This window comes from Eptatretus burgeri, chromosome 6, assembly GCF_056783735.1.
Source record: "Eptatretus burgeri isolate ZD-2024b chromosome 6, Ebu_testis_v1, whole genome shotgun sequence".
NCBI classification, from domain to species: Eukaryota; Metazoa; Chordata; class Myxini; order Myxiniformes; family Myxinidae; genus Eptatretus; species Eptatretus burgeri.
Window position 1 is genome coordinate 40,924,960 of NC_140966.1, and position 17,077 is coordinate 40,942,036.

A 17,077-nucleotide genomic window follows, 5' to 3' on the forward strand; every position below is an offset into this window, starting at 1 on the left:
CCTGTTTGGCCCGTTCGGTGCCAGCCTGACCCTCTAGACGGCTGCTCGTGCATGTTACGTCCACTGTACCACGCTTGATCCGCATGTCCACACCTGGTGATACGACTGAGCCATTTGTGCGGCGTTTCGAATCGGACCGAACAACAATAGTGCTGCAAGTTGAATCTCATCGTACCACTTCCGGTGCGAGTGCGTCCGACCGGACCCCTTCCGGCGGCCGCGTGTGCATCCGACCGTCTGTACCAGTCGTGCAGCGAGTCCGATGATCTTCGGAGCCGGACGTTGCGGTCGCGGATCACGGTGCGATTTCCCTATGACGATGATTCCTCGTGGGCCGTGCCCACGGTGCAGCGCAGCCCGGACATCGTGTGCATGAGTGGCGGACACTTGCCGTTGGAAGGGACGAGTGAGCTTCAATCGCGAAGGCAACGCACGGCACCTGTTTTGCCCTCGACCCTCGGAGTCCACACTGAGTCCGCTTTTCGAGAAAGCCACTGTAGGTGATTGCTGCGCTGATTACGCAAGAGTAATTCGTTTAGATTGCTGCTCTCCGCGACCGAGCCGCGCCACGTGTAAGCTTTTACACAAGGCATTTGTACGGTGCTGACCCACATGACAGTTTGCTCTATTGACAGGAACACGACTTCCCATCGAGTGTCGGTCACGTGACCAGCCTCGCGTCCTCATTGTGTTCCGATCGCCGAACCGATCGACACCCGCTGACACACAGTATGTCGTCCGGTGTCTGGCATTTGTTGCGTATGCGAACGACCGGAATCCGTGCTTCGTAGTAATTACGGCGTGATCTTTTGATTTACCATCATTTTTAATTTCTCCGTTCGGGGGTAAAGGAAGGACAGATAGCACGACGTGCTGCGTCACCACTGCGTCCCCCCCCCCTCCGCGTGTTTCGACGATCGATCATCGGGGGGCTCTGTGCGTGCTGTCGCCATGGAGACGTACACCTGTCTCTGTGGAACCATCATCGCGTGCAGCTTTGGGACCTTCCAGGCGCTGTTCCACTGGGCCAGCCCCATGCTCTCTCGCCGCTTCTGCGCAGGATTCTCCGATCTCCCCGTCAAGAAGATCATCGAGTGGCACTCCAGGTACGCAGCACTTTCCAGCTCCAGACAAGGTGGAACCAGCTCGAGAACAATTTTGTGGCACAGACTGCAAAACATAACATCAGGAAAGATTTGATTACTATTTAATACCCAGTCTGTGTTCCTGTCAAAGAACTGGAAGAGAGCAGGTGGGGGAAGTCAACGTACTATATGTAACAATCGAACCAAGTAGCCTCCCACTGGAGGTCGCATACAACTTGTTCACAACTGTATACTTGCTCGAACAAGGGGTGTTGAGCCCGAAGGAAGTCGAGAGGGCTCCCCCCCCCCACCCGGATAATAATCAACAATAATGGTAATATGGTGATCGTTACATTTATGATCGTCTCGGGATTAACCATCCCCAGAAAATTTGACGCCGATGACGTAGGAACATACTGGGATGGCCTGAGCACATGTTAGTGCAAACTATAGCTAGCCGGCTTATCGTCTCTTAAAAAAACATACGGTCTTTACCTTTCTGGATGGAGAGCATATTGAGACTTTTAAAATAAACCACAATGATTCGTTACTTACTGTGTTCCACCGATAATCGTGGAGTACTTGGTATCAACTGACGTAACAAGCGGGTCATGCTAGCAAATAGCAGTCCGTACACCTGTTGGGGGGTAATGACAACACTGACTGCAGTGCGGGCACGTTTGTTGATAGTCCAAAGAGTGAACTATCGTGTGTGTGTGTGTGTGTGTGTGTGTGTGTGTGTGTGTGTGTGTGTGTGTGTGTGTGTGTGTGTGTGTGTGTGTGTGTGTGTGTGTGTGTGTGTGTGTGTGTGTGTGTGTGTGTCATCTGTGTGTCGATGTATGTGCGTGCACACGCAGATATGCTCGCACAACCACGGTAGACATATCTATCTATCTATATACAGTCCGAAGTGCATTCATTTCAACCTGACCACCATGTGGTGCTTTAACCGGCTACCATGTTGTGACGACTGGAATGCTAATGCCGTGATGTCATGCCGTGAGAGTGTCTGGAATGATCACCAAATGTGTTTGCTGTTGCATCAAATAATCACCTGCTCGTTCCACATGGAAATCACTTCTAGAACAGTGCTGCACTTCATTCCTTCTGAGAAAGGGGATGAAAAAACAAAAACAACCCCCCCCCCTCCCCGTACCATCTTCTACTTACAGAGCTTTGGTGCTGACGAGGCACTTTCTTGGCACGGTTATACTGGGTGGCTTGCCATTGTCTTCCCAGCGTCATTTGGTCTTGCTCTATCCTTTAGTTTTTTTTTTTTAATGTAGAGCGTCAAGCAAGGAAGCAGCTCGTACCGTTTAAAACTGGAAGGCCACTTGGTAGAGCGCATACCTCCTCCGCCAGATTGATCGGTTTACTTGTGCGATCCCACCGATAGGTCGGATCTGCATCTGGAATCTTCACCAAAATCGAATCGGCTTGGTTCATGTCAACTTGTTGAGTTATTGTGCTCTATATCTTTTTGGCCCTAACTATCTGTCAATGCTGAAGAATTGCATAAAAATTATAGTATCTGGAATCTTCACCAAAATCGAATCGGCTTGGTTCATGTCAACTTGTTGAGTTATTGTGCTCTATATCTTTTTGGCCCTATCTATCTATCAATGCTGAAGAATTGCATAAAAATTATAGTATCTGGAATCTTCACCAAAATTGAATCGGCTTGGTTCATGTCAACTTGTTGAGTTATTGTGCTCTATATCTTTTTGGCCCTAACTATCTGTCAATGCTGAAGAATTGCATAAAAATTATAGTATCTGGAATCTTCACCAAAATCGAATCGGCTTGGTTCATGTCAACTTGTTGAGTTATTGTGCTCTATATCTTTTTGGCCCTATCTATCTATCAATGCTGAAGAATTGCATAAAAATTATAGTATCTGGAATCTTCACCAAAATTGAATCGGCTTGGTTCATGTCAACTTGTTGAGTTATTGTGCTCTATATCTTTTTGGCCCTATCTATCTGTCAATGCTGAAGAATTGCATAAAAATTATAGTATCTGGAATCTTCACCAAAATCGAATCGGCTTGGTTCATGTCAACTTGTTGAGTTATTGTGCTCTATATCTTTTTGGCCCTATCTATCTATCAATGCTGAAGAATTGCATAAAAATTATAGTATCTGGAATCTTCACCAAAATTGAATCGGCTTGGTTCATGTCAACTTGTTGAGTTATTGTGCTCTATATCTTTTTGGCCCTATCTATCTGTCAATGCTGAAGAATTGCATAAAAATTATAGTATCTGGAATCTTCACCAAAATTGAATCGGCTTGGTTCATGTCAACTTGTTGAGTTATTGTGCTCTATATCTTTTTGGCCCTATCTATCTGTCAATGCTGAAGAATTGCATAAAAATTATAGTATCTGGAATCTTCACCAAAATCGAATCGGCTTGGTTCATGTCAACTTGTTGAGTTATTGTGCTCTATATCTTTTTGGCCCTATCTATCTGTCAATGCTGAAGAATTGCATAAAAATTATAGTATCTGGAATCTTCACCAAAATTGAATCGGCTTGGTTCATGTCAACATGTTGAGTTATTGTGCTCTATATCTTTTTGGCCCTATCTATCTGTCAATGCTGAAGAATTGCATAAAAATTATAGTATCTGGAATCTTCACCAAAATTGAATCGGCTTGGTTCATGTCAACTTGTTGAGTTATTGTGCTCTATATCTTTTTGGCCCTATCTATCTGTCAATGCTGAAGAATTGCATAAAAATTATAGTATCTGGAATCTTCACCAAAATCGAATCGGCTTGGTTCATGTCAACTTGTTGAGTTATTGTGCTCTATATCTTTTTGGCCCTATCTATCTGTCAATGCTGAAGAATTGCATAAAAATTATAGTATCTGGAATCTTCACCAAAATCGAATCGGCTTGGTTCATGTCAACTTGTTAAGTTATTGTGCTCTATATCTTTTTGGCCCTATCTATCTGTCAATGCTGAAGAATTGCATAAAAATTATAGTATCTGGAATCTTCACCAAAATCGAATCGGCTTGGTTCATGTCAACTTGTTGAGTTATTGTGCTCTATATCTTTTTGGCCCTATCTATCTGTCAATGCTGAAGAATTGCATAAAAATTATAGTATCTGGAATCTTCACCAAAATTGAATCGGCTTGGTTCATGTCAACTTGTTGAGTTATTGTGCTCTATATCTTTTTGGCCCTATCTATCTGTCAATGCTGAAGAATTGCATAAAAATTATAGTATCTGGAATCTTCACCAAAATTGAATCGGCTTGGTTCATGTCAACTTGTTGAGTTATTGTGCTCTATATCTTTTTGGACCTATCTATCTGTCAATGCTGAAGAATTGCATAAAAATTATAGTATCTGGAATCTTCACCAAAATCGAATCGGCTTGGTTCATGTCAACTTGTTAAGTTATTGTGCTCTATATCTTTTTGGCCCTATCTATCTGTCAATGCTGAAGAATTGCATAAAAATTATAGTATCTGGAATCTTCACCAAAATTGAATCGGCTTGGTTCATGTCAACTTGTTGAGTTATTGTGCTCTATATCTTTTTGGCCCTATCTATCTGTCAATGCTGAAGAATTGCATAAAAATTATAGTATCTGGAATCTTCACCAAAATTGAATCGGCTTGGTTCATGTCAACTTGTTGAGTTATTGTGCTCTATATCTTTTTGGCCCTATCTATCTATCAATGCTGAAGAATTGCATAAAAATTATAGTATCTGGAATCTTCACCAAAATCGAATCGGCTTGGTTCATGTCAACTTGTTGAGTTATTGTGCTCTATATCTTTTTGGCCCTATCTATCTGTCAATGCTGAAGAATTGCATAAAAATTATAGTATCTGGAATCTTCACCAAAATTGAATCGGCTTGGTTCATGTCAACTTGTTGAGTTATTGTGCTCTATATCTTTTTGGCCCTATCTATCTGTCAATGCTGAAGAATTGCATAAAAATTATAGTATCTGGATCTTCACCAAAATCGAATCCATTAGTCCTTGTCGCACACCCAACCTGCTCTTTGTCCGAATCCGTCCACAACTTTTTTGAGATCTCCTGCACACACACACACACACACCACACACACACACACACAAACAGGGGTGACCAGAACAGCACTCATTAGAACGCATACCTCCACCAGGCTGAAAAAGACGTTGGGTTGCACTGTGGTCGGCAGTGGCAGTTACGGTCGAAGAGACTTCATGAGGTTGTTGTTGAAAATTTGTTGCGTGACTTGAAATAAGAGTATTAATAATTTGCCAGTTAAATGGTGGGAGAAGGCCTCCCAAAAAAGGGTAAACATTATTATGAAAGTTTGAAACATCATAACAAACAGAGCATGTCTGTCATAAATGCTGCAATTATGATGGATTGTATTTTAAGCAGCGTATTGATGCTGGGATGATGATGAGTCACTTTGCCCTTCCCCCATTGGTGCATGCGATAGGCCGTCCTTGAGCCATTGTCAAAGAGTGGTGGTGTAATATACATGGAATGAACTTAAAAGCATGCATTAAAAAAAATTTTGGGGGGGGAACACAATGTCGAGGCTCATAAAAGAGCAAACACACAACGTATAACAAAGGGAACAAGAGGCAAGAGGGGCTGGAGAGGAAAGCACAAAACAATGGGGAACAGAGACATTAGATCTGTGGAAGGGAGAGGGATGGGGTGGGGTACATGGGGTAAACAAGATTGACTCTACAGGGACTTTAAGGAAGGAAAACAGGGAATTTGAAGGAGGTGGGTTTGGGGTGGATTAACAGGGGTAGAAAAGATCATGGTTTTGGATGAGGGAACATATGAGATGGTGATGAACAGCTGTTTTGAAGACCTGAAGGGAAGAGTGGGATTGAAGAGAGTGTGGGAGTTTGTTCTGGAGGTTGCAAAAAAGAGGAATGAAAGGGTGAAGGTGAGCAGTGATTCTTGATTTGAGTAGTTTCACCAGAAGGGGGTGATTGATATACCTTGAGTGCCCGATGAAAATACGGGGGGGGGGACAGATCACAGAGAGTAGGTAGGGCAAGGCCAGCGAGGAGACGGTAGAAGACAGAAAGACCACCGACCTGCCTGCGGTGAGAGACCCAAAGACTCAGCTTCATCATGGGAGATACCAATGGTCCTTTCTTTCTTGGTCCAGACGGTCCTTTCTGAGAGACATGGTGAGAGTGTGAGATTTGTCAGGATTGAAAGACATGTTCCAATTGTTGGACAAGCTTGTGATTTCATTCAGGTCTGCAGAGAGTGAAGAGGCTGCTGCCTGCTGATCTGAGGGATGATAGATGGTATGGCAGAGGGGGGAATCATCACTAGAGATAAGGAGGATTTTCCAGGGAATCATAAAGATCGTTAATGAATATGAGGAACAAGACTGAGCCCAAGACTGCCTTAACAGGGAGAGAAGATGAGCTGCACACTGACTATGGGAGTGGAGGAAGTCAGTGATTCATTGGAGGAGGTGGTGTTGAATGCCAAAAGCAAATAGTTTGGAGATCAAATGCTTGAGAAATGTCCAGAGAAATGGTGCTGATCCCATGTTTGAGTACAATGAAACCAAAGTGATGATCTGAGATCAATGTGTTGGAGAAAATATAGTCATGTTGTCAACAGCAATGATCGATTCCATGACCTTGCTTGCAATTGGAAGTGAGCTCATTGGCTTGTAGTTTAGAGGCTTTGTTTTTGCACCATGTTTGTGCATTGCAGTGATGTCGGCTAACTTCCAGGTAGATGGAAACTGATCCAGAAAGAATGGTCAGGTGAACAGAACAGAGTAGAACGAGGATGAGCAAGATCAGCAGAGTAGGTTTTTTGGACACATGCACTGATGCCTTTGCAGAATCAGAGTCGAGGTTTTCCAGAAGCATCTGCACTTTCTCAAGTGGGAAAGACAGTATTCAGGATCAGTTGCGTACGACATGGTAGGGTGGGTGCAGGGAGCGAGGGGTTTGGTACACAATATGTAGAACCAAACACAATTGAGGCATTCGACCGTCTCACGAGTAGAGACAGCTATTGTGTCATTTGAAGTGATGGAAGGGATGAGTAGAAGCACACTTCAGAGAGATACTTAACAAGGCACCACCAGGTCTTTGAAGGAGACATGTTTCTGGCTTCTGTGAGTGGACACACACTTGTTTCAGGCTTTGTGGAATGATCTGAGGTTGCCTTTGGTCAGATTTGCCTTCCAAGAAGAGAAGGCAAGTTGTTTGAAGGCAACTGCCTCACCGCAGGATTCTGGGTACCAGGGGCGAAAGGATGGGTATGACAACTGCAGACGAGATGGTATAAATCTGCACATTAAGGGAAAGCAAGCTTGTGTGGAAGGATTCCCAGGCAGTATTTATATCAGTAGAGTTGGAAATGAAGGAGTAGTCTATATTTGAGAGGGCAGCTTGCAGTCCCTGCCAATCATTTTGAGTGAACAGTGAGACTCTATGGTGCTGAGGCAGTTCTCTGACGAAAGCCAGAGTGATGTTCACTCTTCCAAGCACATAACCAAATCAACCGATTGGAGCAGAAGAGGACAGGAGACCTTGGTAGGAAAATTCATCATTACGAAATCCAGAAAGGAGGATGTGCCATAGGGACAAATCCAGGTCAGAAAGTTCACTGATTGGGTGAGGTCCACGGAATCAGAAGTCCTTTGCTCCATGGCATGGCTGGTTCAAAAAGTACCAACACCCATCAAATCGTTTTTGGATCAGCAGAGCGAGACAGCAGTTGTCTTCCTGTCAGTTGGTTTAGGTACTGCACGACATAAGTCATCTGCAAAAAGGAAGAGAGAGTTTTCAGAACATTGGAAAGGTCATTTATTCAAATGAGGAATTAGACCGGGTGGACAGCACTGCATTCGGCAGAAAGTGCACCGTCCCATGGATGGATGTTAAACTGGGCATTCCCTGTGCTGGCATCAATTGGCGACCATTGAAAGATCCCATGGTGTCTATCAAAGTTCAGTTGAGTTGTCTCTAACACCTTGAAACAAATGTCAAATTCCTGCCATTATTACTGCTGGGAAGGCAAAGACAAAACCACCCAGCATAATCCTTTTGTTTTAGCAGCACTAAACCTGTTATGCAGAACACCAGAGAAGAGAGAGGAGTGCAAGAAATTATATGTTCTTGCAAATAAAAAAATATGCAACACGTGCTATTATTATTTAAATTTGCAAATGGTTTTTTATTTTTTGGTTCTACCAGGGAGGCAACAAATGTTTAGTTGTGGTGTCCTGCAATTTGAGTAACAATTTTTCAATCATTTAATTACGAGCAAATACCACCCGCCAGCGGAAGGGAAGGCAGACTGCGGTGAAGCGTTAATTATGACTCATACCGGCTCATCAAAATGCTTCTGCATAGAACAACAATGAAGATGGAAACAAAATAATGTCTGATACATTTTCTACCGGCCATATGATAAATACCGCCCAGAGACAAACACCGCCCACATGCATCCCGAGACAAACCCCACCCCGACATAACCACAATCTGAATATGTCCAAACAGGAGAGTAAGGTGTGGGAGGAGGGTGCTGCTCTGTATTAGGAGGGGGTAGAGCAAGGATGGGGTGGAGAGAGAGAGAGCAGAGAGAGAGAGAGAGAGAGAGAGAGAGAGAGAGAGAGAGAGAGAGAGAGAGAGAGAGAGAGAGAGAGAGAGAGAGAGAGAGAGAGAGAGAGAGAGAGAGAGAGAGAGAGAGAGAGAGAGAGAGAGAGAGAGAGAGAGAGAGAGAGAGAGAGAGAGAGAGAGAGAGAGAGAGAGAGAGAGAGAGAGAGAGAGAGAGAGAGAGAGAGAGAGAGAGAGAGAGAGAGAGAGAGAGAGAGAGAGAGAGAGAGAGAGAGAGAGAGATATATATATGGAGGTAGGGGAGTTGGCAGAGAGAATATGTTATGCTTTATGAACAAAACACACACACACACACACACACACACACACACACACACACACACACACACACACACACACACACACACACACACACACACACACTTGGCCGATTATAGGCAATTTTCCACAAATCAGCAGGTTGGAGTCAGCGTGATTACAGACGACAGTACATACTGTACTGTATACAACCCAAAAACCTTGAGTCACTTTCACCAAAAAACAAGGTTGCATTTATGAAGATGTTTCAGCGATATGTTCACAAGCATTGATCTTTATATACAGCTGCGTGTGACGGGTGGAAAAAAAGATTTGTCTCGGTAAATTAGAAAACACCAATACGACAACCGGCTTGGAAATCGGGTGTTATTTCACAGCAACTCGCTCAGGTCGACAGAGGCGCGAAGCACTCGCTCGGGACGACGGAGGCGCGAAGCACTCGCTCGGGACGACGGAGGCGCGAAGGACTCGCTCGGGACGACGGAGGCGCGAAGCACTCGCTCGGGAAGACGGAGGCGCGAAGGACTCGCTCGGGACGACGGAGGCGCGAAGCACTCGCTCGGGAAGACGGAGGCGCGAAGCACTCGCTCGGGACGACGGAGGCGCGGAGCACTCGCTCGGAACGACGGAGGCGCGGAGCACTCGCTCGGGACGACGGAGGCGCGAAGCACTCGCTCGGGACGACGGAGGCGCGAAGCACTCGCTCAGAACAACGGAGGCGCGGAGCACTCGCTCGGGACGACGGAGGGGCGAAGCACTCGCTCGGGAAGACGGAGGCGCGAAGGACTCGCTCGGGACGACGGAGGCGCGAAGCACTCGCTTGGGACGACGGAGGCACAAAGCACTCGCTCGGAACGACGGAGGCGCGAAGCACTCGCTCGGGACGACGGAGGCGTGGAGCACTCGCTCGGGACGGAGGCGCGGAGCACTCGCTCGGGACGACGGAGGCACAGCACGCGTCACGCGTCACATGGTACAGTGTTCGCGGTCCATGCAAACGTCAACATATTTTTAAAACGTCTACTTTTACCAGATTTGCTTTGATTCCCTGTAGAGCACCTCACAAAACCTCCAAAAATATAGACACAGATCGAGCAGAAGTCTCTCAGGGGAACAGGAAATGAGGTCAAGCACTGAATGCATTGTCATGTAGCTCAATGATGCTGGTTAGTTTTGGCACATTCTTATATCTTTTGTTCACTCAATAGAATTCTCCAAACAGAAGAAAAAGATAAATTTTATGCTTTAGAAATCTCACATTTTCTTGTGTATATATGGAGGATGGAACATAGCCTTGCTTGCTTAAAGTGAATAGGTACATCAGCTAAATTATAAGACTCGTTATTTCTTCAAATTATCAGATTTCAATCCAGATTTCGACACTTCTTTCGTCCGGACGATATCCCAAACTCAAACCGAAATAATATTTCGATGATATACTTTCATTCGTCCGTGGGAGCAGATGGTGAAAAATTGCATCATATCATCGATGAAATCGCTCCAAGCTCCTTTTTTGAAAACCATCGTACTTACAAAAGCGATGTATAGTGATTTGCAGCTACGATGAACAGGCATTCGATAATATGATTGAGGAAAGTGAAAAAAAAAAAACTTTATCATGAAGAAATCGTTGCGGCCTGTTCCAAGTCAAGGCATGGTTGAGCAGGTCAAAAAAATATGGCAGCTGCAGACCCCAGCGAGGTTACCCAGGAAACGCTTTAAGACCCCGGAGAGCGAGGTGGCTGATGATGCGCTTGATAAAGGATATCATTAAATAAGGCCGTTGTGTTTGTGTTTAGGTATGTTTGTGTGTTTAAATTGTGTGTGTTTAAAAAGGTGTGTTTAAATTGATCCAAACACCCAACCAAACACCCAAGTTATGGAGGAGACACGCACGCACGCACACACACACTTATTAGTACAGATGGTTCCGGAGGAAGGTGTTGAATGTTTAATCTTGGAGTTCGTGGTGTCCCACTTTTTGGAAGGAAAAAAAAAAACTTTTCAAGTGCTATCAGTTGGCTAATATGACCAATTGGCTTTACTGGGACCCATCAGCAATCTCCGATCGCAGCCCTCTGGTTCACTTTCAGAATTGAATAGTCACGACAAAATTACGTCCCAGGCCTTAAAATAAATGGTGATATTTTATCAAATGCAGTCCCAGTCAACATTTGACAGAATTAAAAATAAAATTGAAGAAAATGCTCGGTGGAAAACGTATGCAATTCCTAAATTTTGTGGATGATACACATTTTACAGAATATGTAATTCAATATAAATGTCAAATAAATATAAATTTAAAATTGGACAGGAGAACAATAATCGCATAACAGAATGACGACCCATTGGAATGCTGTTATGCAATGCAGGTGGGGCTCACCCAAACAATTACGTTATCGCCTCAACCATTGTCATCTGGGTGATTCTGCCATCATATAAACGGTTAGTAGGTTGCCTGCTTTACTGCAAATTTGAGGCCAAATCACTCGTTGTAGAATCAAGGTGGATGGACATTTTTTTTCACCCGTTTGTGAACAGGATATCTCAAAAAGTTGTCGACGGGTTTGGATGAAGCTTGGTGGACAGGTGGGGTGTGTGACCACGACAAGTTGATTCGATTTTGGTGAAGATTCGAATCCTGATCTGGATACAAGAGTTATTTAATTTTTGAGTTATTCTTCAACATTGAGAGATCGGGCTAAAAACGATATATAGCATATTTCAAAAATGTATTGGGCTCGATATGTTCTCGTGGATTAGGCATAATATGGCGGCGGTATGCGCTCTACCGAGTGCCCTTTTAGTTGCTGCTGAGTTAGTGGGCAGGATTGAAGGTGGGTATCTCCATATAAACCCTTCCACCCACATATTTGGATCTGGTCCCAGCTGGGATTTCAATGACTGTCAACTTCAGTGCTGGAATGTATACTGCTTCCCCTTCAACACTTTCAAGGCCTGCTTTTGCAGCTGCTCGAGAACAGCATATTAGCTTCAATCGATGATAGGTAAGATCCATACAAAAGACAATACATACGAGAGAAGGACGCTATAATCTTTCACAACTAAAACCTCAAAGCAAATTCTACTAAAGTAGAACCTGAGGTTTATTTGTTTGGTTGTGTTGAAAAGAGATGTCTCCTGTTCTTTTTCTCGAAAACGTAAAGATATTTGAATGAAACAAAGTGCAGTTCACACATTTGGTCTTCCCACCACTAAATGCAAAGTTCTGTGATTCTGACACAACATGTCTCTGTGCTATGTTAGAATGGCAGAAGGCAGCATGACATCAGTGCTGTGAAACATTACAATCCTTTGAGTAACAGCCAGTCAAGTGAGTGCCACCACAAAAGGATATCATGAAGCTGTTGATATTTCATTTCTTCCCCAAACCTAAGGAACACCTTCGTTGATAACATTTTCCTTCCAACGATGATGTCAAAGCTGGTTAAGTCAGCAGGATGCACAGTTCCGCTGCAATGGCATCACAAAACTACTTAAACGTTGGCAAAAATCTGTGGACCGCAGTGGGGGATTATGCTGAGAAATAAATAAGCACCATAGTAGAGAAAAGATTGATGTTGGTATCCATCGTTGTTTCATTCAAATATATTTACCTGTTTTGGAGAAAAATAGGAGGCATTACTTTTAAACATGCCCTCATACTTCAAAGAAAATCAATTTCCCAAATTGTGCTCACACAATATCTAACCCCCAAGTAACATAACATCCCACTGGCAGGACCCCAGTTTTGCTTTTTCGGAAAATCCTGAAGATTGAGTCAGTTTCATAAAGATTATTCTTGTTTTTTTTACAATGCATGCATTTCAGTATCACAGACTTGCTGGAGTAACTGTGAATCTTGATCCACAAATTGTCGTGCCACCTTTGTAATAAATTCATGGTTTGTCTCACTAACAAAGAATCACAATAAAAATTTGATGTATTTCTTTTTCCCAAGTTAAGGTTTGTTGGATTTGGGATTCAAATACTATTCTAATGTTGTTATTGTGTTATTTTAATTAAATAATTGCAATATGCATTAGGGTTTCCATGTTTGACAACCAGACACTGCTCTTCTTAATTGACACAGTTGGTGAAGCTTCCTTTATTTGTGTGGTGTATATCATGTTCCTCCAGGACAGTATCCACATTACACGCACTCATTGTTGGCACCTTCTGCTTGTACATCCTGTGGTTTGATGAAGCTGTCAACATTGACCCTGTTTGGTGAGTTGAAGTGATGCTACAAAAGGCATACAGGTGCTCCTACATCAACCTCCATGATCTGCATCATAAATGTGCTCCTCCACATTGTTGTAGATACATACATGACCTCATTCCATTCTGCAACTCACACCCTATTACTTGCACCTCATTGCTTCCTTACCAAAGCTGACTGCAGCTGTATGACCAAATTCTAATGGGAGCACTTGAAGGGGGAGGATAAAAAAAACAAATAAAAACCCCACGTCGGAGGATTGTAAATAATGAACGAGCAAGAACTTAACGCAGCAAATTTTTGTGGCCCCATTGAAGCGTCAGTGCTCCCCACCACTAACAGATACGACCTTTTGAAAGGCAGTACTAAAGATAATCACTCAAAAGGGCAACGTGAAAGGTCATGTGGGTTTGTAGAAGTTTGCAGCAACAGCAGTCTTGAATGCTCATTCAAAACCATTTACTGCATGTGCAAAGGCTTAGCCCTTTCACTTGTAAGTTACTGCTACCTTCCATCCTCTCCCTCTTTTCATGGTCGTTCACGCATTCCCTTGCTCGAGTCATATGTATATGGCCCCACTGTATTGCTCGAGTCATATGTATATGGGTATATGGCCCCACTGCCAGCTCCATAACCTCAATCTTGGATTGAAAAAAAAAAAGTAATTGCATGATGTTAAGCACAACCTTTTCAGGGCATCAATGCTGCCAAAGTCATCATGGCAAGGAATGCAATGGGTGGTTTGCCATCCCCTTACCACCAGCCATGGTGCCAGCATACAATGGTGTACTCTGCAAGACACCAAGGGATCATTAACACTTAATCAATCACAAATTCATGCTGGCAGATGGATCCACAGCTTGACGACCCATTCGACGGACAGCATACGCGATGCAACACCCTGTCTGCAAAACACCAGCGTGATGTCGGGTTTGGAATCAAACCCAGACGACAGCTCATACGTGCAAGTCTCTTCTTATCTCTCCTGCTGGCCCAACCTGGTGAAGTTACGAGTAATTTCTGTGGACACCAGTCAAGTCTTGCCTTTGCTGCTCCCCAATTGGATGTGAAACGCTTATGTCGTTTTGGAAGTAAAAGGAAGCTCCATTCACACTCGCAAAAAAAGTGTTCTTTAAAGATGACTCCCTCTGCAACAAATTATTTTTAAAAGGCCCAATTTTCCTTTTGCAAATTTGGATAATCACGGAGATGACACACCCCTGACTAGTGACGCTATCACGCAACCTTTTACGTAATTACGTCCAACGCGGGTGGCCAAAATGCGAAGAGAAGTAGTCTTTGCAGAATAAACTGGCATGGAGGAATGAGCCTGGGTTCACAGGAATTCTACTGCCTGAGGACTGCTTTCTATGCCAACATTCCTCATGCCAATGCACAAAGGTTTTATATATATATATATATATATATATATATATATATATATATATATATATATATATATCCTCTTTTTACCAACCACAATTATTCATGAAGAAAGCAGTTGTGTGTCAAAACCACAAATACACGAAATCCCAACAGACATTGTGCTGCTTCCTAAATACACACGTGTTTGAAAGTGAGCGATAATAAATTACACAGGATTTCCTACACTTCTGTAATTTGCAAACTGTTTGTTTTTCCAGGGGTGAGCCCTTCACGGTGCAACTCAGCATTGCAATCACCACAGGATACCTCTTCTCAGGTAGGAGATGTCGTTATTTTTCCAAAGTTGATGAGGTCACTTAAAAGCATTAACTTGCACCAAACACCTTGTTCATTGAACTATTATATTGTGAACAAGCAGCACTTTAAGAATGCATGAGGTTGGTTGGTAAAGAAATGCCACCCCGTCGCTCACTGCAGACTTGCTTCTGATTCTCCACTACTGGAGGGACATTGGAGATCGCTTCTTCATAATGCATCACTTGTCTGCAGTGTACGCTTACTACTACGTATTGGTAAGCTTGTTAGACATGGCAGGAAGGTTCTGGAGCAGCTCACATTTCGAAATAGCACTGCTTGAATTGGTCAGGAATCAATGCAGAATCTCCACATTTAAGCCACAAGTACACACACTCCTTCAGGGAGCAGTCGGAAGGGTCAAGTTATTATCCCTCTGGAATATATAGATTGCAGTAGATCTAGGCTCAGGACCATAAGCATATCATGCCTCAAGAACATAGGATTTCCTCCCTTTCAGTTTAGTGTTAAACAGTCACAACTGTTTAAAAAGGTAATCATATGTGTTTGTGGTTTATACTATTTTTTTACTGATTGGAGGGGTGCCCCACAAAATTCCAAAAGCTATTTGTACATGTGAGCAGTGTATATCCAAGCAGGAAAAACCCCTTGGGTGGGAGGTACAATTAGTGTAAATATTGTTTTGAAATAACAGTAATCTTATGCTTTTAACATTATTGTTATTATTTTAGTTATAACTGGCCTTAGAAAAATTGGTTGATTGGATAAGTGACGACTGAATGTACCGCGGTAAAAATAAACACCAAATTGCATATTTTAGTATGATATCCAAAATCAAACGGATTTTATGGGTTGCAGACTATCGGTGTTTTGCCATATTTTGCGAATTTCCGGCAGCTGGCAGAGCTGTCGACACCTTTCGTAAACCAAAGGTAAGTTTGATCGATCCATCCACCATTCGTTGAAATGTGATCGAGCTTCATGTGACAAGTACGTCTTTGACCCTTGTATGTAAACATCAGAAAGGTGAACCACTAACACACCACAGCTTGTAATCAATATGCCAAACCTTTTGTGCTTCAAAAATGTTTGACAATCTATGCCTACACAGATGGTTCCTGGAGGCAATGGGCTACCCCAAGAAGAGCAGGCTCTATGTGGTGTCTGGCGTTGCCATGGCGGTGGCTTTTTTTGTGGTACGCATTGCAGTCTTACCGCCATATTACATGCGCATGCTCAGCACCATCAGATCTCCAGTTTTTGACACGCTTGGCATTGGACCGAAGATCTCCTGGTTGGCAGCCAGCCTTTGTCTCGATGTCATGAACCTCATCTGGATGTACAAGATTGCACGTGGCTGCTACAAAGTGTTGTTTGTGACCCAGAGAGCATCAAATAAATCAATTAATGGGAAAGAAAATTGATCCCATGGTACTGTAGGTCTCATTATAGATGACCAATTTGGCTTGGATCCATTGGTAAGGCAGTGAGCCCAGGCAGGCCTGAGCTAAGTTGCCGAATGGTGTGGGCATAAAATAAAATGAAAAATGAACCCCAGAGGGGGCGAAAAAGAAAAAAAAAAAAAAAAAAAAGGACCGGGTGGGGTCTTTGCTAATACTATTCAACTTATCACTTTTAATGTTCACATTTTGTACATTACAAACAAGTCTAGGTATACTAATTACAAATGTCAATTTTCAGCTGCAATTACAAATCACTTTGGTCTTGTGTATTTAATGGTACCCATTTCAGGTCGAGAAAATTTGACCAAGATTGAACGGTTAGTTTCTGATCTTCTCTGGCCAGTCGATGATGTCCTTGCGATGCCTTTTTAAGAGGATTAGGATTTATTGTTAGGAACAATTCCAGAATAAATAATTGATTGAAGAATGCAAGTGGAAAGAGAAAAATAATTCATTTAAAGTGTATGAACTTATGCATTTCTGAACTTTAAGACTGGAACTTGTCATGCCATCTAAATTACAACTGCATAAATGCTCCAGAAAATAAAACTTGCACGACAGCTGCTTGGTCTCAATTCCAGGTCAAAATGAGTAAACTTAAACAGAAGACTGAACGAATGGAATTTTGTGACCACCCAATGAATTCCTTAATATCAGCTCCCTTTTCTTCCCTCCCTTCCCTCATCCTTCCACCATTCAACACCACAATGGAAG

The 17,077-nt window shown here is 43.2% G+C and overlaps 1 protein-coding gene across 3 annotated transcripts; it reads left to right on the forward strand.

The window, feature by feature from the left end:
- The first annotated feature begins 103 nt into the window (after window positions 1-103).
- TLCD4 (TLC domain containing 4) lies at window positions 104-16,923 on the forward strand. Of its 3 annotated transcripts, none has more exons than XM_085884674.1 (7): window positions 218-496; window positions 636-1,106; window positions 13,118-13,207; window positions 14,843-14,901; window positions 15,063-15,157; window positions 15,759-15,832; window positions 16,012-16,923. In XM_085884674.1, the coding sequence occupies exons 2-7, from the start codon at window positions 952-954 to the stop codon at window positions 16,322-16,324; spliced, it is 786 nt and encodes a 261-aa protein (XP_085740800.1). In that variant the 5' UTR covers window positions 218-496; window positions 636-951; the 3' UTR covers window positions 16,325-16,923. The 3 variants fall into 3 exon arrangements, with proteins under 3 accessions (XP_085740802.1, XP_085740800.1, XP_085740801.1); XM_085884675.1 differs by having other exon boundaries at window positions 359-500; XM_085884676.1 differs by lacking the exon at window positions 636-1,106 and having other exon boundaries at window positions 104-500.
- Window positions 16,924-17,077: the final 154 nt, after the last annotated feature.